At 38.5% G+C, this 27838-nt stretch overlaps 1 protein-coding gene across 1 annotated transcript; it reads right to left on the bottom strand.

The window, feature by feature from the left end:
- Nucleotides 1-9989: 9989 nt before the first annotated feature.
- LOC142107606 (heat shock cognate 71 kDa protein-like) lies at nt 9990-25823 on the bottom strand. The gene is made up of 9 exons (XM_075191126.1): nt 25689-25823; nt 20093-20304; nt 19798-20003; nt 18131-18283; nt 17480-18035; nt 16362-16564; nt 13643-13841; nt 13054-13286; nt 9990-11698 (listed from the first exon to the last, which is right to left on the bottom strand). Exons 2-9 carry the CDS (start codon nt 20295-20297, stop codon nt 11510-11512), a joined length of 1944 nt encoding a protein of 647 aa, XP_075047227.1. The 5' UTR covers nt 20298-20304; nt 25689-25823; the 3' UTR covers nt 9990-11509.
- Between the last annotated feature and the right edge of the window lie 2015 nt (nt 25824-27838).

Below are 27838 nucleotides of genomic sequence, written 5' to 3'. Positions count from 1 at the left end.
AGTGATACGATGGTCGAAAGTCTGCCCAAGTGGACGATTGTCACCTCATTTGGTTGGTCGTACCATTTAATATTTTCGTTCCAATCTCGTTTCCGCTGAGTAGTGTGTATAAACTTCCGACCGATCCACAACAGTGAGTACAAAATTACAGTCATTGCTCACGACAACATGGCTGTAAAAAGTCGCTAAAGGGACGTCCGCTCTTCCCTTTATCGTCCTAAACAAGGCTAGTGTGTATGCAGTCCATGGAACGAGCGATCAGAACATCGATCGCATGTAAAATCGATCGGCATAAAAAGGTGATGGAAAATTCTGTAGTGTGTACCCAGCTTAAGCTACCATGTATGTGTCATTTAGTTGGCATCTTTAAGAATAGTGGATGTGGACGTAATACTTTGAGACGAATATATGAGTAAAACCTTCCTCTAATTCAGAGTCATTATAATGATATGACCAAGATTGGAACAACAATGGAAGTAATCAAGAAAACAAAGTGGAAAAAGTGGGGAAAAAACAGTGTCCAATTGGCCGGTCTAGGATTTTAACAATGTACAGATTGGATGCATTAAAAATGATTACGATCAGTATATATGGTAGTAGAAGGAGTGCTCCTTCAAGCAGTTGCATCAGATACTCCAATGTCTGCTTTACCACTAGAGATATTCATTATTCTGTTCAATCATTATTTTTTTGCAAGAAGAACATTTGGTAGAGAAGAATCAATGATGATTATTAATAAGAGTGTTGCGCTGAAAAAATACTGCTCTAACAAAAGAAATATCCACCTCTAAAAAAGAAAGATTGAGAAAGATTTGGTTAGAGTACACATGAAAGCCTTTTTCAATGTGCAAAATAAAGTAATAACTTAGGAAGGAAACTTGTGAGGGTTAACTTCCTTCTTAGTGAGATCAGTTATGGGAACTATTACAAAAGAGTAATTATTTATGAATTTTCACTAATAATTGATAAGAAATCAAATGGTTCCATTCAGGCCTATAGGCTAAGGCAGGGTTTCCCAAACCCAGTCCTCAGGGCTCCCCAACAGTGCAGGTTTTCTGGATCACATGTGACATAATTAGGACCACCTGTGGATCTGTTACAATGTGTCAGTCAGTAATGAATACACCTGTGCTCCAGCAAGGAGATATGGAAAACATGCACTGTTGGGGAGCCCTGAGGACTGGGTTTGGGAAACCCTGGGCTAAGGGCAATTCAGAGAGTGGAAACCTTGTGTGGGTCCCTCTGTAGATTATAAATTGAGACAATGTAAGAAAGGAACATGGGACTGCTTACAAATACACTTCCCAATTTTGTCATAAAGACCATTATCACATTGTCTTTGCAGAACAGTCATAACATAAAATAAAATTAACATTCAGTATGGTGAAAAAAATCACAAAACATGTCTAGAATCTGGAATTTACAGAGAACAAGAGGAATCACAAGATACTCATAGTGTCCCTGCCATGTATGGAAAACTGTTTTTGAATCATTTCTTTCTTTAATCCAGATTAAACTGTGGGTTCCACATAAATTGAGTTTGCTAAGACCTGAATTTCCCCACACAATTAAACAGATCTCAGTGTAAGGATATAGCAGTTTTTAATGTTCATTTAATTTTGGCATCTATAATATATGTAGGACCTGAGTGAGTGATCCTTCTTTTCAACAGATAAATAGTCTAGATGAAAAGATGGATTTGTGAATGAATCCTCAGTCCATGTTCTCATTAATATATTTGGATACTGCCTTGGTCATAGAAATAGAAATAGATAAGGGGCCTCCTTAACCACGGAGAGGAGAGGATCCAAGCAAGAGGTTGATGATATATTCACATTCATATGAATGGGGACAATGTTGAGGGGCACACCCTGAAGAAGTTCTACATATGCCACATGTAAAGGGGTTTTGGGAACAATTCTTTCCAAGCAGGTGCTAAAACAAGAGTGAAGCCTAGAAAAAATATTTTTGGAATTCAAATCCAAGACTGGAATATGTTTCTGAAAGTCAAGAATAAGTGGATTAAAGGCCTTGGATATGACAAGGAAGGATCCTTGCCCCCCATCAACTAAAGCTTAATTGTTTCAACCCAACTCTAATACTAAGGTTTTCAATTACTGACTCACAGTTGAGGTGTCAAGTCAAAGTCATAAAAGACTGGCAGATGCAGAATACAGGCAGCTCAGTTCAGGTTCAGACTGAATAATATTATTTAACAACAGAGCATATAAATCCTGTCGCTTTGGCACCAGTTAAGTGGCTTAACAGGATTAACTAAAGACCTGAGTGATATTACTAACATTTCTCTGAACACGATATTGAAGCCACCAGGCATAACTTTTGGGAGCATCCAGAAAGCTAGCACCTACTGGAAACATACTCACAGCACAGTGCTCACATGATCAATCTGGAACAAGGACCTGAGAAACAGTAGTTAAATTATGTATGTTTATTTACTCACTGTTTGCACATGTGTTTATCCAAAGACAAGAAGCACCATTTGCTCTTGCATGCTCTTGATAAGAACAAGCTACTGGCTACTTGTGTAATATAATTTCCATGACTAAATTTATCATGTTATGGTTAAGCTGCGGTAAATGTACAATGTAATGGTGAAACAGAACTTGCTAATTTCAGAACAGAGAGCGCTGTCAGAAAAAAGATGGAAACTGGCAGTTAGGAATGAAATGGCTATTGCTGATATGAGCTGTTGTTTTGTTCTCTGTAAGGTCTTCCATACATTTTCTGCTATAGTTCAACCAAATGGTCAACTGTTAGTGAGGAGAGAACACACCTACACATATGAAACATTTAATCAGCTGTGAAGTGAAGGGTTAAAGTAATATTTACAATCTGTGATTTCTGAGAATGTACTAATTACACTGTTATTGTGCACAGAAACATATGTGTATAATATTGTCTAATGTGTATTATGACCTCACAGAGCAGCTAAATACCAACCTAATGGCTCAGATGTTATAGCAATGCTGCATATCCCTCCATATAGTCTCACATGTCAGTATTAACCCCTGCAATGTACAGTCTCTATCTGGCATCAGTGCTACATGTATGTCCACATGCATGCATGTGTGTGTCTGTATATATGTCTATATATACCTGTATTTCTATAGATATGCATGTATGTATATATGTATGTCAGTATTGTATATTTATATAAAGGTGTACAGGTCCAGAGCTGAAGTTTAGGAAAGGTCATTTAGATGAGGGCCTATGATTGACATATTTTCTAAGAACAACACTGTCTTTTCTATTTTAGTTATGTTTTTCCTTGTTAATAGCATTGGCAAAAAGTACTTTTTCTTAGAATTTAGACTAGTAAAATACCACTCCCTGAACCGAGGGCAGGAGAGAAGGGGGGGAACTCTACTCACATTGCACATCATTATTTAATGTTTTTTTTCTTCTTATTTTGTATGTTAATGAAATAGATACATATTTTGTAACCATGGGCTGTTTAGGTTGAATTATTTCTATGTATTTATTTAGACACCTTGGACCCAATTCATTAAGACACGCAAAACGAACTTTTGTACTAAACAACCAACTTGTCTTGCTTTTATTGTTTGTTTTGTGTTACACAGCAAAGAAGTAGCTATTAAGTGATTTAATGTTTGTGCAGTGTAAAACACTGAGAAGAAAAGTATTTTCTTGACTATATTACTTGTACCAAAACAGTGGGTTATTTCATATCCAGGGAACATAGATTTCTGTCTTCAAGGACATACAAATATTTATTTGCAGGTTGACCAGGGCCTGCAAAGCAGATATATTTAACATGTTCAGTTCTGCTTGTGCTAAAGCTTGTCAGAGACACTTGAGAAAGTGGAGTATTTTTCATTACTAGTTTATTTATTGAATTTAAATCTTATCCATTAGAAAAATCTAAATAAAAGGTGACACATGAAGTACATCCATCTGTGACATGCAGTGGGAGATCTATATTGACTGATAGTGAGTGGGATATGACCACACTAGTATTATCTCCAAGAAAGAAGTGGAAGTCTCTCCCACACCTCCAGGTTCCCCATATTAACGAACGAAAGGCATCATCATCATCATCAACATTTATTTATATAGCGCCAACAGATTCCGTAGTGCTTTACAATTGGGCATCCTCTTCTTCTCTACCCTTTCATTTAAATCTGCCCAACCCATTCACCCAATGTTAGCCATAAACTCTATCATTAAGCAATCATGCCCTGCTTCCTTGGGTCTTGTTCTGTTTGGGAGCTCACCTCTCTCTGAATTGGGGTTGGTTGCCATCAATAAAGACCTGCTAGAGTACCACACATGCTTCACACTGCATGCTTAAAACACATTTAATAACTGCTACACTTTCATTGATAATTATATATATCTATATTCATACAAGGATTGAAAGATCCAAATATTACAATATATAATAGGGTGGCCAACAAAAATCCAAATTCCAACATAATTTACAATGCACTTTCACTTCTGTGCTGCTACAAGATTGCACCAATAGGAAATTGACTAACCAGAGAATTTCTGGCCGTTTTCAAAAAATCAAACATCACTAGATATCGACCGGCAGATTTCACTCTTGTGATGTGTGGCAGTTTGAGAATTCCAAAACCGCCATAAAAAAACATCAGAAACAGTGGTGGTTATGGGAGTTGAGATACCTCAAACCACACACTGTTTGACCTACCTGGCCTATCATAACATAGGAGAAGGCACAACACACTTATTAGTTATGGGCAATACTTATTTGTTGATTAAGGGGGCAAAAATAATTAATAATGGGGCAAAATTATTTTATGTATACATGGGGGTCCAAATTAATGTATGATTATAGTAAAAGGGAAATATTATTTTAACAATATATTAAGGCAGCAATAATTATATTATGGGACAACACTATATGGGGCAGATTAAATTCCCTAAATATCCGTGCGAGGATCCTCTGGAACAGCCACGAGACAGCTCACGCGGATATTTTTTGACAGAAGCAACGCTGATTTTTCCCTGCGCCCCATAGAGGTGCCAACAAAACTCAACGTTACTTTTTACCGTAGTAATGGTAAAAAAGCACAATTGAATCTGCCCTTTTGATTGCTAAGAAATGCAATAATAACTTATCTTTGACAGAGGCAACACTTCATGATATAGGCATCATTTATACACTTGTGTTATTTGTGGATATTTATTATTGATTTTAAGACATAATTCCTCACATTTTATATGCAGTCTATCCCACCACTATATAGCTCCAAAATATTTAGTATGTTTTACCCAAAAAGATGGACACCACTGCCCTAGTAATTATATCACATGAAGACATCTATGGATTACTTTATTTTAACTAATCTTGAATTGGGTAGAAATTGAAATTAGTTTTGAGATTTTCTGCTTATTAACATTTTAAAGAGTATTTTAAATGTTCATTTCTCTGTGGGCCTTCAATGAGTTAATTTAGCTCACTCAATTATAGGAAAGAGATCATTTGACGGCATGCATGTTACATGTTCAGTTTGCTAGAATATGTTATTACAGACTGCAGTGAATCAGGCCAGGACAATGTTTGCATTCTCTCACAAAAGACGCAATGAAAACTCATAAAATATCATGCAGCCGAAACTAGGTCAATTTCACCCTTGCTCATCTCGTTGTGACACCCTGGGGGTTTGAAGCTGAATATACATTAAATAATAGATCATTACAAGGGCAAACTCAACCTATTTACAGCCAGTGGAACGGCAATCAATTCCTTCCATAGCTGTTTAGCTTATCCAAAACTTGTCCCTCTTCTGTACCCACATGCTTTGTGGCTGATTAGTTCCAAATTGTCACTCTTTTGCCTCTGTCATACAGATCTCTATAGCTAAACACTTCGATTAACTCCCAAAATTGCAAACTGGAATCGCACATTTTTGTATTCTTGTGATTTAATCATTTTGCGGTGTTCACAACCATATCAGGGGCAAACGCAGGATTTGCAGAGGGGGGTTTCCACACCAGTGGGCGTGACCAGCATGTATGGGGGCGTGGCTATAATTTTAGAGAGTGCTTGTCTGCTCTCCAACTCTTCCTATCCTCATAACATACATGGGCAATGCTGCGTGCACTACTGTTAGGTGCACGCAGCTCTCTCTTTTCGAGCAGAGCCGTGTGAAGCTGGGACAGTGTCCAGCCTCCTCAATCATATAGTGCCCCAGGCTTGGAGTGGGGTTTCCAGGCAATAGGACCCCCCCTCGGTTTGCCTGTGCATATACAGTGAGACATGTGCTCTAGATCGGTTACCTACTGGCATTAGAAATCATACTTTTGATTGCATTCTTTTAATGCTAATAAAAACGTGTAAACGTACGATGTAACCTATTGGTTCCAATGACCCCAACCCCATTTCCACACGTGCCTGTGGCAGGGTGCAGCAGTGGTACAGCAGCATCTTATTCACTTCTGTTCACTGTAGGTGACAACTGTATAGGTGTAAGTACAGGTTATACACCTCACTGTGATCACAGTTGCGGTGTCTCTGGCATTTTCTTAATATCGGTGATTAATTTCACTCATGGTCATTTGTTGCATTTATCATTTTTAAGCAGACATAAAACAGTTGATATAATTGCTGTTAATGTTAATTGCAGGCAGTATTATCACAAAACAACATGCATTAATCCAACTAATTCCTTGTTTAAACAACACTTTGCAATTAACGAGTGACGTTAATTGGAGCTTCAGAGGGCTGTCGCCAAAGCTTATTTCACTAACCCCATAAAATGGTGCTAGGAAAAATTAAATATTATAATTAGGATCATAAAACACAACTTCAGAGTACAGATATCTTTTCATCTGACTTCCCTAGTTTATCTAAGTCAGATACTGAGTGAAATATTATCCGGTTTTCTTTACTAGTGTATGGTATATATAATAATGATTTAAAAAAATAACAATAATTTACATGATTACAAAATGTATTTATAAAATTCTTGGCTTAAAAATTTCCTTTAGGCTTTTTACCATAAAGATACACTAACATAATGATTCCCAACCTTTTGTGAGTCATGACAGTGCTTGAACATAAAAATGTTATAATAATAACTTTATGGAAAAAGAAACCATTACTGCAAGTTTTTGTTTCTGAAAACCTAAATTTGGCAGTTTGCATTTAAAAATATTTGTATCACTTCCGTTCCACATAAAATAGTATTTGTGAGCATAAAAATGTCTTCAATGACAATATATTAGACCCAATGAGGAAGACAGGAAACCATTTGTTCAGTAGAGTATTTCACTTTTTGAACATAAATCAGTTCAGTGCGCAAGACAGTGAAATTTCAGAGAAGGTAGCAACATAGAGATCTATTCTATCAATAGATGTGCGGATATCTGGATTGATACCTCTTTGTTTTCACAGCTGTGTGACACTTCTCATACAGGGCTCAGTTGTACATGCATGATAGTACCCAGTTGAATTGTGTTACATTCATTTAACAAATAGACAGGTTTCAAGGGAAGGGGAAAAGAAGAGAGGTATTCAGTTGTGCAGGTGAAATGGCATTCTACTGGTCAAATTTGTACCATAGGAAGTAGGCCACTTTTCCCTTATTTCCGGGGGTGGAAAAGTTTGTGTCTTGCAAAATATCCAAACAATAAGCAAGCTAGCACAGTTCTGACAAGAGTAGCCACAAGGCCCAACAAGTTGCCTGTATGCTAATAAGCTGCCTTGGCAGAGCTAGAAAGCGTCCCTGGACCACAGTGCTATGAACCCCATAATCAGCAACTGATAACCTCTATACATAACCTATGGTGTGGGATGCTGTTCAGCATTAGCAGTCACCTTTCTCGGAACCACACGGTTCACTGGTACTGGGATGCCCGCTGGATTTGATCCCAGTAGTGTACAGTTGTTAACAGCCATGAGTGAGGTAGAATTAGGAAAACTCACAGCTATGGAGTCACACATGGACAAAACGACAGAAGGACACAAATGAGAATAGTCAATTGAAAGGCTGGATCAAAGGGCAGGAAAAGTACACAAGGTCACTAAACAGACAGAGAGTTCAAGAGCAGGCAGAGACCCAACAGCAAGGTCCAGGAACTAGCCTAGGTAAACCTAACACCAAAAAGGCAATAATGGCAATGAGTGTATTTATGAAGGTCCTGGAAAAGCAGCTGCTGGGTAGAAGTCATGTGAGCAGAGAGTGTTGGCTGATCAACTGCTAGGTAGTGAGCAATAATGAGTCTTGCAAGAGCTGATAAATCAGATGCAATGTGAAATTCCAGTTAGCATCTCAGAAGACAAGGTGGGTATGGTGGCTTAGCCACTTCCAGCAAACAAAGACACAACAACTTTGACATATAGCTGAATCTGAAATGGATTTTGAGACAACAGAGCAGCAAAAACATAACACATAGCACACAACGAGGGACTCTTGTCACTCCTGTTGAGGCAACCTCTTTTCATGCCAGCAGTTTCTTGTCCATCAACACCTTGCTACCAGCAAGAACATGGATAGACTCAACAAACATCAGGGGATCCACTAAATTGTATGGATCACTGGAATACAGGTAATAATATCTTTATAGACTTCCACCCAAAACAAAAATTTCAGGTTTGGGTGGTGTTAGCCTTTAATTATTTGATCTGGCTGCAGCTACTGTCATAATAAGAAATAGAAGAGACAACTTGTTCTTATGTGTCCCATGTGTAGTTCCATCATCTGAGTACTGTATATAAGAACTACTCATAGAATAAACCTTTGAAACTTGTTCAATCTATTAGTAGTTTTTACGAGCAGTGCCCCAACAGTAGAAAAAATAAACCTGTAATTAAAGATATGGGAGTTTTCCCCCGAAACAGTTGCGTAACCTGCAAATTAGCTACAGCATGCCAGAAAGTATCGAAGTTGTTGCTTGTTGAATGTGCAACTTTATCATGTATTGGACAAGAGTTATTTCAACTCACGTCTCAACCTAAGTAAACAGGATGATAAGCTAAAATAGACATAAAATTATAGACCCACGATTGTTACCACCTATAAATACAAATATTATGTGCACATACTAAGTACTATTGTTTCCCCTGGTCTGGAATCACTTGATTGAACTTCTTAACCACCTTCAGATTTTCACACCCATTCACTAACTACCAATTAAACTTGTTTTAAAATGTAAACTATGTTTTGGTATTAACTCTATTCCCTGGTGATATTTCTTTGTCTACTACCAGAACGTACTGTATATCAACTTCATTTGTATGTTTCATTTACTAAGAAAATAAACACTTGTCTTTCTATCCAACTGACCTAGATACTCCCAGTAGGAGAAAAGAAAGAAAACGCAGCCTTTGTTTACACAGTGTTTTAATACCACCAAATGATTAATTTGGTACACTTCACGCTGGTAGAAACCTCTGACAGAAATAGACTATACACACTAGAGGGAAAGGTTAACATCTTGCCAACAAAGGTTTTTTAAAAAAGGACAAAATATAAACTACTGATTCACTGGTCACCAGCAACATTTCTAAGTGGCAATGGAATTAATTCACTAAAATAAACCAGTATATATTTATAATAATGGATTCTCTCTGAAGCCCTCAGGAACAAACACTAAGGGCTAAATTTACTAAACTGCGGGTTTGAAAAAGTGGAGATGTTGCCTATAGCAACCAATCAGATTCTAGCTGTTACTTACATTCTACAGAATGACAGCTAGAATCTGATTGGTTGCTATAGGCAACATCTCCACTTTTTCAAACCCGCAGTTTAGTAAATATACCCCCAGGACTGATTGGAAGTTCAAAAACGGATGGAAAGCCACAGGTTTCCCAAGACCTAATTCTTGGGAATGTGTACTGGAACTTGACATGTGTTCTGTTGCTGGTTGATTGAATGAAGCGGAGCATAATTGCTATTAGTAAACTTCTTGGTTGACTCCTAACAAGTGATGATGCTTTGTAGGTTGTTAAAGAAAACAAAATTGAGAAAAGGCCAACAAAGTAATGCATATACTTTTAATAGAATGTGACAATTTAAGTTCCATTCAAAGGACTGAACACATGGAAACCCCAAACATGATGGCATTGGACCCATTCACAAATAGACTAATTAAAGCTACATTTAATTACTTGATGAACATATAACTAATGGTTTTGAACCCGTAGTCACTAATTCAATATCTGCCGTCTTTAATCCATGATCAGTTGCTATGGGTCACAACATACATGTTCACTTTGCACCAGGTCAATAAATATGCTGCCATATATTCATGAAACACCTAGTTTTGTACTCCACGGGAAGGGGTTAGAAATATAACATATTAGAGGGAATTTAAGATGGCAGTATTTTTTTATTTTATTGGAACCCACAAAAAGGAAGGAAAATATAAGTGTGAGAGCCAAGACAATGTTTTTTGGGATTTTTTTATGGAAAAATATTTTCATTCATAGGTTAATTCAAAATCTTGGAAGACAATATGGAAGGCACTTATGTTTAAAAATCCCAGGATGCAGATTTAATGCTCTTGAAAGCTAATGTGATTCAAGGAACAAAGTCCATTGTTTCTCTGCCTTACACATTTCCGCTCATACAGTTTGTCGCCTACCGATATAGGATTATTGTAACATTATCAGCACAAATCAACATTAAGATGGGCAATGGAACAGATTAGAAGGTTATAGCAAAGAGCAATGCTAATATAAACATAGATAATTGAGCATACATTAGCAAATTAAGTGCCTGTCTACAACACAAGGCTTATTAAATACAGATAACACAATATGCATTGCAGCTTCAATGGGTAATTGGACAGTTTTGATTTTTTTTCCACCCTGTTATTAACAGTCATATATGGAAAATGGAAAATATATATATATATATATATATATATTTTGTAAAAAACATATTTGAAGATTTCTGGGGCAGATGCTAAAAATAATGCAAACAGAGAATTGCCACAATACTTGCTCTATATATTTAAGATCCCATCAAGAACCATGTGTATTCTTAGATTACATCTGAAGCCTACAGTGGATCTTAAATACAATGCATAGTGGGCTTCAGGATCTATTGAATAGATGACTATAGGATATTGATAAGACTAATTGAGTATTGAATCATGACTATATGGTATGATCATTTTGCAAGAAACCACAGTTATAGACCAAGAATTCCAGGAATATTGGCATATTTTACCAAGGTATACTGTAATGCAAAAATGTATGGAGGAATCTGGCACTATTGGACAATCCAACTGGTGGCAGCACCATCAGACACTTATTTCGCGTACACATGGAATTTAACTGTGTAGACAAGGACAAACACTGCAAAAAAAAACATATTGTTCTATTCAGTGGACTGTAACTGCAGGCTATTCAAGACTAATAAGGAATTAACAATCTCCTCTGTTACAAAAGCATCAAGATCAAGCAGAACCTAAGTGGAGGACTATAAAGACTCTCGAGTGTGGAAAAGCAGTGGTGTAGTAAGTAACCTGCTTTACAGAGCATTTGTGGAGTTTGTTAATCCACTTCTTCAATGGTGGGACCTGACGAACCACCTGATGCACTGCCCCCTGCTCCAGGAAAGCCTCCTGGCATTCCACCTGGCATCCCAGTGCCACCTGCACCTTGGTATAACTTGGTGATTATGGGGTTGCACAGGTTTTGAAGCTCCTTCTGCTGATGTTCATATTCTTCTTTCTCAGCCATCTTACGAGAAAAAGCAGAACAATGGATGAATAAATGAAATAATGGACAGGAGATGACACAGCAATGAAGAGGGCTTATAGAGATATGGAAGAATAACAGAAATAACAGTAAGAATATTGGTGGTGGCAGTCAAAATTGCTAAAGAAACAATGAGACAGTTGGATAGATCCAGATTAAATTTAGTCTCAGTATACAACTGTAGTAGCAAGTCCCCTCACAAAGGGATACAAGCAGTTTCCCCACTCTTTCCACCAGTCCAAAGGGGTTTCCTACTTCAAATGACTTTCATTTATTGTTTTGTATATGTATACATTTAGATTGCCTACCAATCTATTTTTTTTTCTGCTCCTTGCATTGAATAATCAATATCATGTATCAATATTTGCATTGAATATTCAACATCAGAGATCTGTTTTATGTTATATCACAGTTAAAAACAAATAAAACAACTGTGCCTCTCAATAGTAGCCATCTAAAGTTGGAAATCTCTTTTAAGACATTGCTGGTGAGAGAAGGACTCAGCAGTCATCTTCTAATGATGTAGAGCCTGAGTCATTAAGGAGAGCAAGGCAAAAAAAGGAGTAAATTTGATCCTAGACAAAACCATGTTCAAATGCAAGGGGTGCATATTAAAAAAAAAAAGGAGAAACAAAAAAGGAGGAGAAAATACCAGCGCTCTCTGTGCGGTTGCGTATTAAGCTGCCAAAATAGGGGAGAGAGAGAGGAGATCCCTAATCCTCTCTAAGGTGATAAAGAATAATACAAAATAAAACTCCCCGGCACTATAAACAGGGGTATAAGGGGAGCATATTTGGTTATTATTTTGCACGTAAAGAAAATACTGACTTTTTTTGTCATGTAGCATACAAATACTTGATAACTTTATTTTTACACTGAAATTTAAAGTTGATCAATGACATGGTACCCCGACTATAGATCTGCCCCCACATTTTAAATTTACCACCCAATCCAATGCAACATGGTTTTGCCAAAGTGCAAAGTTACTCCTTTTTTTGCTTGGCTCTCCTGAATGACTCAGGCCCGTAGTGTATAAAGTCTCCAATTCTGTTGAATAACGGTCCTAGAAATCCTGGAGTGAGAATATCCTATGCACAAAGGATTTATGGAGTTGGGATAATAATGGCAAAATGAATTCAAATGATAGGGCACAATATAGAAATGTTAATTGGAGTCAATGTTCTAGATGAGGTTTCAGGGATTTGGGTATTTATTGCTTTTCAGATTTCAGTATAAGGGGCTCTTTATGAATATTTTGTCTTAGGTGCTTACATTATGTGCTACAGTCTAGCTATGCCCCATAAAATAAATAAAGCATTTGGTATCTAATTGCTTACTTGGTTTTTGTCCAACCAGTTGATAACCTCATTGCACTTATCTACGATTTTCTGTTTATCCTCTGGGCTTATTTTGTCTTTCAACTTCTCATCTTCAGCTGTGCTCTTCATGTTAAAGGCCAAAGACTCCAACGAGTTTTTGGCAGAGATCTTTTCTCTCTGAGCTTCATCTTCAGCCTTATATCTGTCAGCCTCTTGTACCATACGTTCAATATCTTCCTTGCTCAGACGACCTGCCAGAAAAAATAAACCATACAAAAATGTACCATTGAAAATGAGCAACTACATTTTAAAACATCGTCTTTATTAAAATAACTTGAAGAAAATCATTCATACTGTTATTCACTGCCAATATTAGTTGCACATTTTAATTCTGAAAGCCTCTGTAAAAGGTGTCTATTTGCTAACAGTTTCAGTATAAATTTATTTGGTTATTCACATTTAAGTCACATAATAAGAACCCAGATTAAAGAAAAAGTCACCTACAGGTGTATTGTTTATATGAAGAGTCTTGATAAAAAATACATGTGATAAAATATACAATTTATTGAGTTCTTATCTCTTGATTATTACCCTTAGAATCACTCACCCTTGTCATTGGTTATGGTGATTTTATTTTCCTTCCCAGTGCTCTTGTCAGCAGCAGACACATTCATAATTCCGTTAGCATCAATGTCAAAGGTCACCTCAATTTGGGGAACACCACGAGGAGCAGGTGGGATTCCAGTCAACTCAAACTTCCCCAGAAGGTTGTTGTCCTTGGTCATTGCTCTTTCACCTTCAAATACCTACCAACAAAATGAGTGATATATAATATACAGGAGTATTAGGCAAACTAAGTATAGTCAGATGTTCTTCAACTATGGATGGTTCCTCACTTTTAGGTCAAAGAGTAAGACTGGGTAGACACTACAGGTTTTTCACCCGATTATTGGGTCAATCACGCGGACCAATGTCACATTAGTGTGTACGCTCCAACAATGAACAATTATTGTTCCAAAGCACATCATATAGTTTCATTTGATTTTTAAACTGGACTAAAAATCTTGTTCAACGATGGAATGATGTTGTGTGGATTCTACAGTGTGCAGAGTCACAATCTTTTCAGATGATGGTTACGACAGATGAAGGGCACAGATCTGACTGTAAATCGTGTAAAAAGTGTATAGTGTGTGCACATAAATTGGCATGCTGATCGAGACTTTCAGTCGTTGGTCAAAACGTTAACGATATCGCATCGGGAGAAATGTTCTGCGGTATGTACCCAGCCTAAGATGAAAAAAATGGTGTTTGGTTAAAAGATCAAAATAATTTTTTATCTCCAGGACATTGTAGATCCAGGAGTTTGCTCAATGTGCCAATAAAAGCCATTTATACGTTCCTTAACTTCTGTTCATTGCCTTATCCACTATTCACCCCTGTCATTGGTTAAGGTAATTTTATTTTTCTGCCCACTGCTAACTTTTAAGTTACAGGATAAAAGTCAATTATATAAAAGAGACATAAGAGGTATCTCAAAAATCTCTCACACATTTGCCAATAAACCACCAGTGATCTGAAAATCTATGTTAACTTCCTATTTCCATTCACCGTAAGCCAGCCCTGGTGGTATATTTACTAAACTACGGATTTGAAAAAGTGGAGATGTTGCCTATAGCAAGCAATCCGATTCCAGTTGTCATTTTGTAGAATGTAATAAATAAATGATAACTAGAATGTGATTGGTTGCTATAGGCAACATCTCCATTTTTTTCAAACCCGCAGTTTAGTAAATATACCCCCTGGTATTTTTAAGTTGTAACCGACTACTACCCATTGAATTAAAAAAACATACATACATGTTGATCATATGTATTGTTTGTTCTCCTGCCTGTGTGTTTTTATTGGAGTACAGTACATTTTTTTTAGTCTTGAGATGTCACAAGACATATAGCCAACGCCTAACTCTACGTATACAGCAGTGGAAACAGTGACTACAAATTCTACCTTTTTTTTTGCAATTTATTTATGGAAATTTCCATTTTCTTTGCAATCCAGTTAATATTAATTCAACTCATTTCAAATATTGACGTATCGTCAAATGCAACATTTTTACTCAATGCGACTAGCCTGGGTAGTTTAAAGGGGTTTAGCTGTGGATACACCACTTTTTCTGAATGGATCATTCAATACATTCTCTGACTTACATTACAAGTTTTAAACACACTATCATCATCATCAGCAGCAGCAGCTATTTATATATAGCACAAGTAATTCCACAGCACTGTACAGAGAACTCATTCACATCAGTACCTGCCCCATTGGAGCTTACAGTCTAAATTCCCTAACATACACACACAGACCGAGTGAGAGAGACTAGGGTCAATTTAGATAGCAGCCAATTAATCTACTAGTATGTTTTGGAGTGTGGAAGGAAACAAGAGCACCCAGAGGAAACCCACGCAAACACGGGGACAATATACAATCTCCAAACAGATAAGACTACTATAAAATCAAATTTATTTTAACAATTCTCTCCAGGCGGACTTTCTGAGCCTTGTATATATCTAGTATATTGGGCAGCACGGTGGCTCAGTGGTTAGCACTTCTGCCTCACAGCACTGGGGTCATGAGTTCATTTCCCGACCATGGCCTTATTTGTGTGGAGTTTGTATGTTCTCCCTGTGTTTGCGTGGGTTTCTTCTGGGTGCTCCGGCTTTCTCCCACACTCCAAAAACATACAGGTAGGTTAATTAGCTGCTATCAAAATTGACCCTAGTCTCTCTCTCTCTGTCTGTGTGTATGTTAGTGAATTTAGACTGTAAGCCCCAATGGGGCAGGGACTGATGTGAATGAGTTCTCTGTACAGCGCTGCAGAATCAGTGGCGCTATATAAATAGATGATGATGATGATGATATTCCTTCATAGAGTGAAAAAGATCAAGCTAATATGTTGCTTGCTCTTAAATGTATACATTATATAGTATTTTTAGTGTCTCTGATTTGTACAATTGTTTTACTCTGGGTACAGGCTTGGAAGTTATTTTCATTCAGAAAGTAGCATGAAAGAACCTGAAGGTCTCACTGTTTTAGTGGGGAGAATGACAGCTATATCCAAGCTTTGGGCTGAAAGAGAATATTACCTTTAAGGGCCTGCAAGTTCTCCATAATTAAGGCCTCTAATGGTTAAAGAGGTAACATTGGAATTTTTTCGGTTATCTGGCTTAAGTTATGATTTTAAGGAAAGGGGGGTGAATTATGGATTGGATTGAAATAACTGGATAGCAGAAGTTTTAGACTATCACAATGGGTTTGTCTGGATTCATTACCTGGATGAGAACTCCTGGTTGGTTGTCAGAGTAAGTGGTGAAGGTCTGGGTCTGTTTAGTGGGTATAGTTGTGTTGCGTTTGATGAGCACAGTCATGACTCCGCCAGCCGTCTCAATACCGAGAGATAGAGGGGTCACATCCAGCAACAGAAGGTCCTGAACATTTTCGGATGTGTCACCAGACAGGATGGCGGCCTGAACAGCTAATAAAAGAGTATTGAACAGCGTATTAGGGGAATGTAATCTTAACAATGAAAATACTAAGGTAAATTGTTAATGTACACTTGATACGATAAGCAACATTTAGAATGTTATTTCGCTGCCAGTAACAAATTCCATAATGGCTCCTGGTAGTTCAAATTCCATTATGGTTCCTGGTAGTCCAAACTCCTTTCTGGTAATTGCCAAAAACAAGGAATCCCAGAGCCAATCATACTGAGAGGCTCTACGTTCTACTTAAGTAACTAATGTGAACATTTTTTGAAGGCTTAACATCTCTTTTTGTGCACATGGCTACAATGTATCAGCTGTTTTTGTTAGCTGGTTCCTAATCATTGTTAAAGAACCATCTGTGGCAGAAGACCCTAATCAAAGAGCTACTCCATCCGCCAGATACAGTTCTCCCCGTGCACCCTTCCCAATCTTCCAACAGGTTTTGTGAATTGTTACTCCTACGTCTTTGGTGAGTATTACTTGTATAAATCAGCTGCATAGGCTTATTGTATCCCTATTAAAGAGTAAACCAGCATCTACAAATAGTGACTAAAGTTTCTATGATCTAGCCTCTAATACAGTGGATCCCAAACTTTCTCAGTTGGAGGCACCCTTAGGGTCTCCATAATTTTTTCAAGGCACCCCTAAGCCAAAATATTTACCAAGAAGCCCCCTGCCTTGCTTAAAAATGACCCTGGCCCAGGCACCCCTGTGAGATCGCCATGGCACCCCAAGGAGCCATGGCACACAGTTTGGGAACCACTGCTCTAATAGATAAAGTTTATAGCCATAATGGTGAATGTCCTGTAAATGTGCAATATAGAATTCCTCTTTTCATTTAGCAATGGACAAATTCTCATGTGATTTAACAGGTAATCCCTGTAAATCAAAACACACACTCTTACCGGCTCCATAGGCCACAGCTTCATCTGGGTTAATACTTTTATTAAGGTCTCTTCCGTTGAAAAAGTCCTGTAGAAGTTTTTGTATCTTTGGAATGCGCGTAGACCCTCCAACTAAGACAATATCATGAATCTGGGCTTTGTCCAGCTTGGCATCCCGCAGTGACTTCTCAACTGGCTCCAAGGTCCCACGGAAGAGGTCGGCATTGAGCTCCTCAAATCGGGCACGGGTGAGAGATGTGTAAAAGTCAATGCCCTCATAAAGGGAGTCTATCTCAATACTGGCTTGGGTACTGGAAGACAGCGTACGTTTGGCACGTTCACAGGCTGTCCGCAGTCTGCGAATTGCACGCTTGTTCTCGGTAATATCTTTCTTGTGTTTGCGTTTGAATTCACCAACAAAATGGTTAACCATACGGTTATCAAAGTCTTCTCCACCCAAGTGAGTGTCACCAGCTGTGGATTTTACCTCAAATATACCATCTTCAATGGTAAGAATAGATACGTCAAATGTGCCTCCACCCAGATCAAAAATCAGGACATTCCTCTCACCACCCACCTAGGTATGTACACCACAAAAAGGAGTGAATATTTGATTAAGGCAATGTGTTATGTATCCACATTACATATGATAGTTTTATCTTTGAATATTACCTTTTTGTCCAGGCCATAAGCTATGGCAGCTGCAGTCGGCTCATTGATGATGCGTAGAACGTTTAGTCCTGAAATGGTTCCGGCATCTTTAGTTGCCTGTCTCTGGGAATCATTGAAGTAGGCAGGGACTGTAACCACTACATTATTGATTGTCTAAAAAGAAATATAGCATTTTAAAAAAGGTGCAAGTTTTACAATAAACCAAAAAAGGTTTTCAACAAAACTTCAACAACTTTATTTGTCTTAAAATATCTCCCAACTTCAAGACCTCCGTTCTGCACAAGATCTGAGTCTCTCATCCACAACCCGTTACTTGCTCCCATTCTCAGTTGCAAGAAATTTTTGGGCTGCACCTAATTTGTGGAATGTCCTCCCTCACACAACACGACTTACCTCTAGCATTCAAACCATCCAGCATTCTCTGAAAACATATCTCTTTAGGTAAGCTTATCAAGTTCCTCAGCCACCCTCTTAACTTCCTTAGGATACACTATAACCACCCGTTTACACAATTCACACAAGACTTTCAAGTGTTCTTTCCATACTCAAACAACCCTCTGACCTCCCTAATCAACATTGCTGTGATCATACAGCACACTAAGTACTTTTTACCATTGCAATCTTGCTGGACCAATATGCAATATGTGGTACTTAACCTTATGTATCAAACCCCTATTGTCCTACACATTGTAAGCTTGCGAACAGGGCCTTCTTACCTCTCTGTCTCTTTGTAATACCCAAACCTATTTTATTACTGTGTTTGTTCCCAATTGTAAAGCTTTATGGAATATTCTGGCACTATAAAAACAACAATAATAATAATATTTTCGATTTAAAGTGGTAACGTGGGCAAAAATTTAATATATGGCCAATTTGGGAAGATACTGTGTCTTATTTTTTTAACTGTTTTTCGCTACATGGACAATGAATAATTCATAGAATGAAATGCCGATTTAATCTGGCACGATAAGTGAGACAATAACTTTTTTGCTCGCATGAAGATAGGGCCCATTTTTGCAACCAAAGTTGCACTTGTTGCATTTTGACCTTGATATAAAGAGGAAATAGCACTGACATTTTTTTTCTGACAACCAAAATCATCAACAATAATCATGTCACTGAATTCTCTGTTCTTGAAGAGGAGCTCTATGGAGATATTTGCAGCGGATGGAGTCATCTATTAGATAGTTTCACTCTACTGAGCTGACCTGTGGCTTCGGCAACAAGTCAACCTGTCTAGAAAAAGATTCCATTCTGCAAGAGTTTAGTAGTAGTGCTGTCTGAAGGAGGCAGAATTCAAGAGTGGCATTCTCAGGCCTAGCACCAGGTACTGTACCTCCAACTCTCTGTAAGCTGGAAGGAGACCTTACATCGAACTTTATAGCTTTTATTAAAATTAAAGCTCAGCCTACTGTACAATAACAGCAGGACTTTGTGACGGCCAGCTGGTGGAAACCTGAAGAGATGATAGGGGACTGTAGATTAATTACAAATGTATTTTTTCCAATCATGAACTGGTTATTAAGGACAACTCTTCTTTCAAATGATAAATTTCTCTAATCACCAACATCATCTTTAATTATTTTTTTTATTTTTTTTTACACTTAGTGTCCTTTGGCCTTTCAAAATTATTTTCCATCCTATGCTAAAATTGACATAAATCTCACCTTTCCGAGGTAGGCTTCTGAGATTTCTTTCATCTTGGTGAGGACCATGGAGGATATCTCTTCAGGATAGAATGACTTAGCCTCCCCTTTGTATTCAACCTGAACCTTGGGTCTTCCCCCGTCATTTATAACTGTAAAAGGCCAATGCTTCATGTCGGACTGTACGACTGTATCATCGAAACGCCGACCAATCAGTCTCTTGGCATCTGCAATAGTAAGTACAAAGGAAATTATTGGAGTTTTAAATTGTGATATCATTTAGAAGTATGACAAAATAAATATTTAACACGCTCACCAAACACAGTGTTCGTTGGGTTCATAGCCACTTGGTTCTTTGCTGCATCCCCAATGAGTCTCTCACTGTCCGTGAAGGCCACATAACTGGGGGTGGTTCGATTGCCCTGGTCATTGGCAATAATCTCCACTTTCCCATGCTGAAAAACACCCACACATGAGTAGGTGGTACCCAGGTCAATGCCAACTGCTGGCCCTTTAGACATTTTGCCTCTGTGAAGACAAAAGAAAATCATGACAAACTTTAGACCTTTCAACGAGCCATTTTTGTTGCATTTTTACTTATAGGCAAGAGACCCAAATTGCCAACCTGGCAACTCTTGCACTCACCAAAAGCGCTGTTATGGATATATGCATGAAACTACTAGTGGCTCAGTCTGTGCTCCCAGCCCACCCTTTAATAAAACAACTGCAAGCTTCAACCATGGGGTGTTGCGCAATTGTAAGCACAAACAGACTAGGAAATAGACTATATAGTAACGTCTTAGCTATAAATAAACCAAATAAAATCTGTTGAATACATTGTTATAAAGCTGGTTTCCACCAGTTAATTTGTAAATGGAAAAACTACGTCAATCTCTATAAACACCTGGAGGACAAAGGTGATCTCCATGAAAAGCCACAACAACTTTTCAAACATAAATGCTCAAGACACAGCTCATGACATAAATAAACACACTGGACAGACATTAAAACAGGACAAATGGTGGTTTCTCCAAATTCAGGCCGGGGAATATGGCAATCTTGCCCAATTTTTGCATACAGTAGGTTACAGAAGAAAGAATGTGTGCGTATCCTAATGGTCATATGTTTCAGGTGTTAAAATCTGCATATCTCCTTATTCAGTATAGAATATTACAGATCAATTTATTAAGTTGCCACAGAAATTGCCAAAAATAAACTGACATTTTTTATTGGTAATTTAAAACTAGTGAGAAAATTGATCTTTAGTAGATATCATTTTAAATCTTAAGCATAGTGGACAAAACTCTAAAGTCAGAACTAGAATCAAACCAATAGGTATTTTGCAAGATGTCTAATAACAGCAGTACACAACTTAAAATTAGCACTATTGAGAATAATAAATTGTGATCATTTACAGAAGGGCATTTAAATGTCCCGTGTAGGCAACTGAATAGCCCCGACTCATAGGGAACCACAAATACACAGAGGAACCTGTCATAGCTGCTTTAGACCAATTTAGTGGCTCTCTGCTTACTGCGGTTTGACATCAAAGTGGGTATCTATTTATTTAGCTTGGTTTCCAGAACCGTAACTAGGGTGGGCGACATGTAACCCAACCAAGGCACAAAGTTGAGGTGAGCAATGTGGGACTAATAGGTTTATTTTATCATTATAGTACATATCAGTATAGTACATCTATACATGAGGCTTAGGGATGGCTTCTGTGTTCCTAAAGAAAGTTTTTAATGCAAGTTTTTGCAGATTTTGTCTAATCTTCCAGAATGTCTGGTAGACGTCTGCATTAGGGGGAGACCTGCTGGACGGATGAGAGAGCAAGAAAGTCTTCGACTAGTTCTCTTTCTTGCACGCAAGTGGGTGAACACATGACTTGGAGACACACGTGTCATCAAGCCAAGGTCAACATGGTGAACTCTAAAAGGTCTGAGACGAAATGACATCTTTAAGCGTCATTGTTCATATTTGCTCTGCTTTCTGTGAGAATATCTTGGTCTGTAACTGCATTGAAATATCCCAAAAGAAGGCTCACAAATTTACACGTTGTAAAAATATTACAATTTGGTAAATAGACAATCTGCCTGCAAGCTACCAAGTATTATCCTACAATGATTTCATGTGATATTCTGAAAGTCACCTTTTGGTAAAATGCTAGGATTGAGATTTCAGTTTTGATAAATCGGTCTACTATGCTGCAGACTATATTATTAATATCTGAACACTTAGAACATAGATCACTATTAGGATATACAGAGAATTTTGGGCTAGATTTACTAAACTGCGGGTTTAAAAAAGTGGGGATGTTGCCTATAGCAACCAATTAGATTCTAGCTGTCATTTTGTAGAATGTACAAAATAAATGATAACTCGAATCTGATTGGTTGCTATAGGCAACATCTCCACTTCTTCAAACCCGCAGTTTAGTAAATATACCCCTTTTTCTTTATATATAATCTCACAACACACACATTGTTGTTTAAAATTCATTGATTTAAAGTTTATTAAAGTTCATGATTCTGAGCCATATATTATGGTTTGCAGAACATAGGTCCTAATGAAATGTGGTCAATTTTCCTACAATGGAAATGTCTGCAGCTATCCTGTCGACATGAAAATGTCAGCAGGTTAAATGCCGACACTTCCATTCTGGTGCCAGCTTCAAAATGTCGACAGTGAGATGGTCGACATTCACAATGTCGATGATAACAATGCCGACATTATTGGAGCAATGACGGAGGGTCCGGCGGCTATACAGCCACCTCATCCCCATCTCCAGGAGGGCAACACTACAAAGTTGGCAAGTATGGGGTTACTGTTATACAGAATTGTGGTTCCATGGCTGCAAAATAAAGTGAAAACTGTTATCTCTGTTCAAGTAATCTATATCCCTTTCTTTATGTATATAGGGCAAGAAGTCAGAAATCACGCCTAACTCTTATTTTAAATCGGCTCCTAAAGCAAAGGAAGGGTTACCAGTTAGCTTGAATCAGGTAGGTGGGCAGCCCAATCGTGAGCAACTTTTGCATTAATTCTACAAAACCGGGGTGCATTGATTGTGAGATATGCACTGTTGGGGCTCTTAAACAACATCACAATTTTCAGCATTAAGCTACTACTAACAGTTTATTGTATTGGCACAATATGATGTAAACAAGCTGTTGCTTTGCTGATCTCTTAACTTATATTTTGATAAAAGCTTGTGATGTTCACAGACACCAGCTGCTGGCGGATTGTGCCTGGAGTATTGGTTCTGACTGATTTCTGCTGCTTTGGCAGCGACAGAGAGCTGGAGCGTTCTAGAACGAGCGATACTTTGGCTGCAGTTCAAAAGGCAGGGCTGGGAGCCTGGCCCATCAGATAGAGAGGGAGTGAAGCACAGGCTTACTCATCATAACCATTCTCACTGCTGCAATAGGACACCCGTGACCACTCAGAGGAAGGCAGTTAAAAAGTCTTACTATATTATAGAGCAGAGACAGTTTAGGGACACATGACTAATAGCAAACTGTACCCAAAAATTGTTTACATTCAATTAATGGGATGCTTACATAGGCAAACCGAGGGGGGGGGGGTGTTCCTAGTGCCTGGAAACCCCCTCCAAGCCTGGGGCACTGTATAATTGAGGTGGCCTGACCCTGATCCTGCTTCACAAAGCTCTGCTTGAAAACCCCCCTCTACAAATCCTGCGTTTGCCCCTGGCTTAAACACAAACGTGTAATGTTTTAAGGGAACATTTCTACTCTATGGATTTTCATTTATATGACTTTAATCCTGAAGATCAGGAGCTAAAACAAGGAAACAGACTTAACTTGTAAACTGTTCTGTTAAATAAAATGTTCATTAACAGCAATAGCACCGGCGCCACCACCAGACAACTTCCCTGCATTTCATTTACAGACTTTTAATACAGTGATCAAGGGTTATATTTACTAAACTGCGGGTTTGAAAAAGTGGAGATGTTGCCTATAGCAACCAATCAGATTCTAGCTGTCGTTTTGTAGAATGCACTAAATAAATGAAAGCTAGGATCTGATTGGTTGCTATAGGCAATATCTCCACTTTTCCAAACCCGCAGTTTAGTAAATCTAGCCCCAAGTGACTTCCTACTCCAACAATTAGAGATCAACTGAGAATAAATGTAAGTACTCTATGCATTGGTAGCAGTAGAAAATGGAGCAACCATTGACACAAACAGTAGCTCCTGTTTCGCTCCTTCAAGATCTCATTACGTGCACAGGATATTTCCCCGCTAAGTTATATAAAACATGAAAAAGGAAATTAAATAAAAAATCTGTTCCGAAATATCATGTTTTGGCGATGTTAGTCACTTATAAAAATATTAGTCCAAGTTGAAAGATGCACTATTAATATTTATAAAAGCTGAACTTGATAGACCCATGCCTATATTTTCAACTTATGTAATACCCCATTCATATTGCACCAAGACCCGGGTCGTTTCAGCTCGACCCGGGTCTTGGTGCAGTATGAATGGTACAAGTCAAAAAATCCTGGGTCTAAAAACCCGGGATTTATCGAGGGGTAATTCCCGGGTCGGACCCGGGTTGCCTGCAGTATGAATGGAAAATCCCGGGTTGGAGAGAGAGAGAGAGAGAGAGAGAGATTTTGTGTGAAAGGAAGCAAATTTCAGGTTTTTCTGCCAGGATTTAAACACTGGAGCAGCATCCAGTCTTCATTTTTCAGCCAATGAAAACTGCTCTGGTGAGGACTCCCACAAATTGCCAGGGCACAGACTTGTGCAGTCTGAATGGGGTCATCCCGGGAAATTCCCGGGTCCGAGGTGCAGTATGAATGGTGTTTCTGAGCTGAGACGCTCCGAGCCCCTGCAAAAACCCGGGATATTGCAGGGGCGGCAGTATGAAAGTGGTATAACTAAGCTAAGTCCCTCAACGGTTGCAACAACAGTGTCCTCCTTACACACACTTAAAACCTCACATGCGCAACTCTTACTTTTCCCACAAATCAGATTTAAATAGGCCGTCTGATATTTCACAGTAACATAGACAGTGACACCAACTAACTCTCTCCTTATCAATTGTCCACACCCATCAGCTACACAGACAAATCTACAGCAAAACACAACAGTTCAGCATATTTTGGAACTTGTCAGATTTCGCTTCCAAACTTCCCAGTTATTTTACGATTTGCAGTAACCTGGGCTGGATTAAACGAGCTGATGTTTAGAAACACCCTCCTAGTGAATGAATTCACCCCACAGGTAACCACTTAAGAAGACAAGTGGGATATTCTGGAACAGAGAATTTTGTATTAGAAGGAAAGGGTGACATTGGAGGATCTGCTGGCGAAGCCAATCAAATGCATTAAGTTATTCGGAAGCTTTAACTGTATCCAGAAATAGTTTATAAAAAAAAACAGAAATGATATGAAATGCAATAAAGTTGCAATATCATATTTTCCAATGGTCAAAACATAGTTACCCTGGAAATGTATAGTATTATTATAATTTATCTATAAAACTAAGCCCTGTACAGTGAGGGGATCATAATACAAACAATTAATGCACTATGATATGAAACAGAAAGTAAAGATAGACCTGCCCACAAGAGTTTACAATCGAAGAGGTGTGGAAAACAATTAATACAGTTAGCATTCTTGCCTGTAACCCCCAAAGTACACTAAAGTACTGTAAGCCTTTTAGCAAAGCAACAGGAAGCTGGAGAACGGATGCAGCAGCTTAGATGTTAATGTTGCAGCTTATTAAACAGCGCAGGCCAATAAATCTGACTTTTATAATGATTACATAACACAGACAATAAAAGGAAGCAGTCAGTCTAAACGTCTGTCACTTTATCTTTGCACGCACATGCCCCCTATGTAGCCTCTTGTCTGTCTGCTAAACAGGTCTATGTTCGCCTCACCTGCGACAGATCCCTTAGACTGTGCTGGCTCTCTGTCAGTGGTCTCTCTCTAAATAGACTGTCTGACTCCTATCACTTGCACAGCTGTAGCTGGATTCAGAAGCTTCTAGATGTCCCTGTATTCTCTCCACCCTCCCCTGACCCCCTCCTAAATGCCTGGCAGTCACGCAGACACAGAGTCCACATAAAGGGAGGGTGGAAGGGACTAGCACAGCCTGGCACAGATTTAGAAGGGCTGCCACTACCCAATTCATTTTCTAGCTGCAGACAGTGATGGTTCAGCAGGGAGAGATTTCAAAAAATCTGAAATGATCAAATGCACAACATGAACCTTATAAGGAAAACATCGTGACGACTGTTTTATTGGATTGAGCTTTGAGAAAAGCTTTTTCGTTCCTGCCTTGAAAGCATTTCAAGTTTTGTGTGCATGCTGCAAACAACAAACACTAGTTTCTCTAAAGCTATAAAATATGCATCCAAACTGAGAGCTATAATATACCTCTGACATACTGCGCAGCAATGACTGAATGCTCTGCAGCCATGCATTATCATCATCATCATCATCATTTATTTATATAGCGCCACTAATTCCGCAGCGCTGTACAGAGAACTCACTCACATCAGTCCCTGCCCCATTGGGGCTTACAGTCTAAATTCCCTAACACACACACACACACACACACACATACACACACAGTCTAGGGTCAATTTGTTAGAGCCAATTAACCTACTAGTATGTTTTTGGAGTGTGGGAGGAAACTGGAGCACCCGGAGGAAACCCATGCAAACACGGGGAGAACATACAAACTAAACACAGATAAGGCCATGGTCGGGAATTGAACCAGTGCTGTGATGCAGAAGTGCTAACCACTGAGCCACCGTGCTGCCCTTTAGCTTCCAAAGTGAGAGCTAGTATACAGCCATGTAGTATAACTCTGACCTGATACTACACAGCAATGACTGAATGCTCTGCAGCCATGCATTATGCTTCCAAAGTGAAAACTATGCAGCCATACAATATAACTCTGACCTGATACTATGCAGAAATGACTGAATGTTGTGCAGCCATATAGTATAACTCTGACCGAATGCTACGTAGCAATGACTGAATACTGTGCAGCAATGGAATATGTTTATGGATTGAATGCTCTGCTGTCATGCAGTATGCTTCTAGATTCAATGCTTCATAGTCATGCAGTGTTCTTCTGGACTAAATGCTATGCAGTCATGCATTATGCTTCTGGATTGAATGCCGTGCTACCATGTAGTATCTTTCTGGACTGAATGCTGTGCTACCATGTAGTATTTTTCTGGACTGAATGCTGTGCAGTCCTGCATGATGCTTCTGGATTGAATGCTGTGTTACCATGTAGTATGTTTCTGGACTGAATGCTGTGCAGTCTTGCATTATGGTTCTGGATTGAATGCCTCATAGTCATGCAGCGTTCTTCTGGATTGAATGCTGTGCTACCATGCAGTAAGTTTCTGGAATTAATGCTGCGCACTTAAGTGAAAATAAAAAGGGAAATCCACACATTTTTTGTAAAATGTATATGCCCTAACTAATATTAAGATTTACCTTTTATAACTTTCTGCTGCTTCCTAGAGGAATTATAAACATAGATTAACATGTTATTCCTATTTACTGGATTTCAGATTAAATATATTAAATAAATTTGTAACAATGGTAATCGTAGATTTCTATGTACAAATACATTAAGAGTCAATACAGAGAACTTTCATGGGAACTTTTTACCCCAAGGACTATACACAGGACACGCGGTCACCCCCTAAGGTTAGAGGAGAGGGAATTTCACAACCAGCAAAGGAAGGGGTTCTTTACAGTAAGGGCAGTCAAGATATGGAATTCACTGCCAGGGAAGGTTGTCATGGCAGATTCAATAGATATGTTTAAGAAAGGGTTAGACAAATTTTTAGCGGAAAAGTGTATCCAGGGATACGACCTTTAATTAAAATGAAGGATAGTAGTGGATATAGGGAAAAATAGGACTGCAATATTGGGTCTGGATCGATTTTTCCCGATTGAAACAGATTGGAGGTTACTTAATCTGGATCAATTTCAAATATAAGTGAGGGATCACAGAAGATCCAAAATAGGTTGGACTAGATGGGCTGGTGCCTTTTTTCAA

This window comes from Mixophyes fleayi, chromosome 11 (assembly GCF_038048845.1).
Source record: "Mixophyes fleayi isolate aMixFle1 chromosome 11, aMixFle1.hap1, whole genome shotgun sequence".
Lineage (NCBI taxonomy): Eukaryota > Metazoa > Chordata > Amphibia > Anura > Limnodynastidae > Mixophyes > Mixophyes fleayi.
This window is presented reverse-complemented; position numbering and strand designations above follow the sequence as displayed.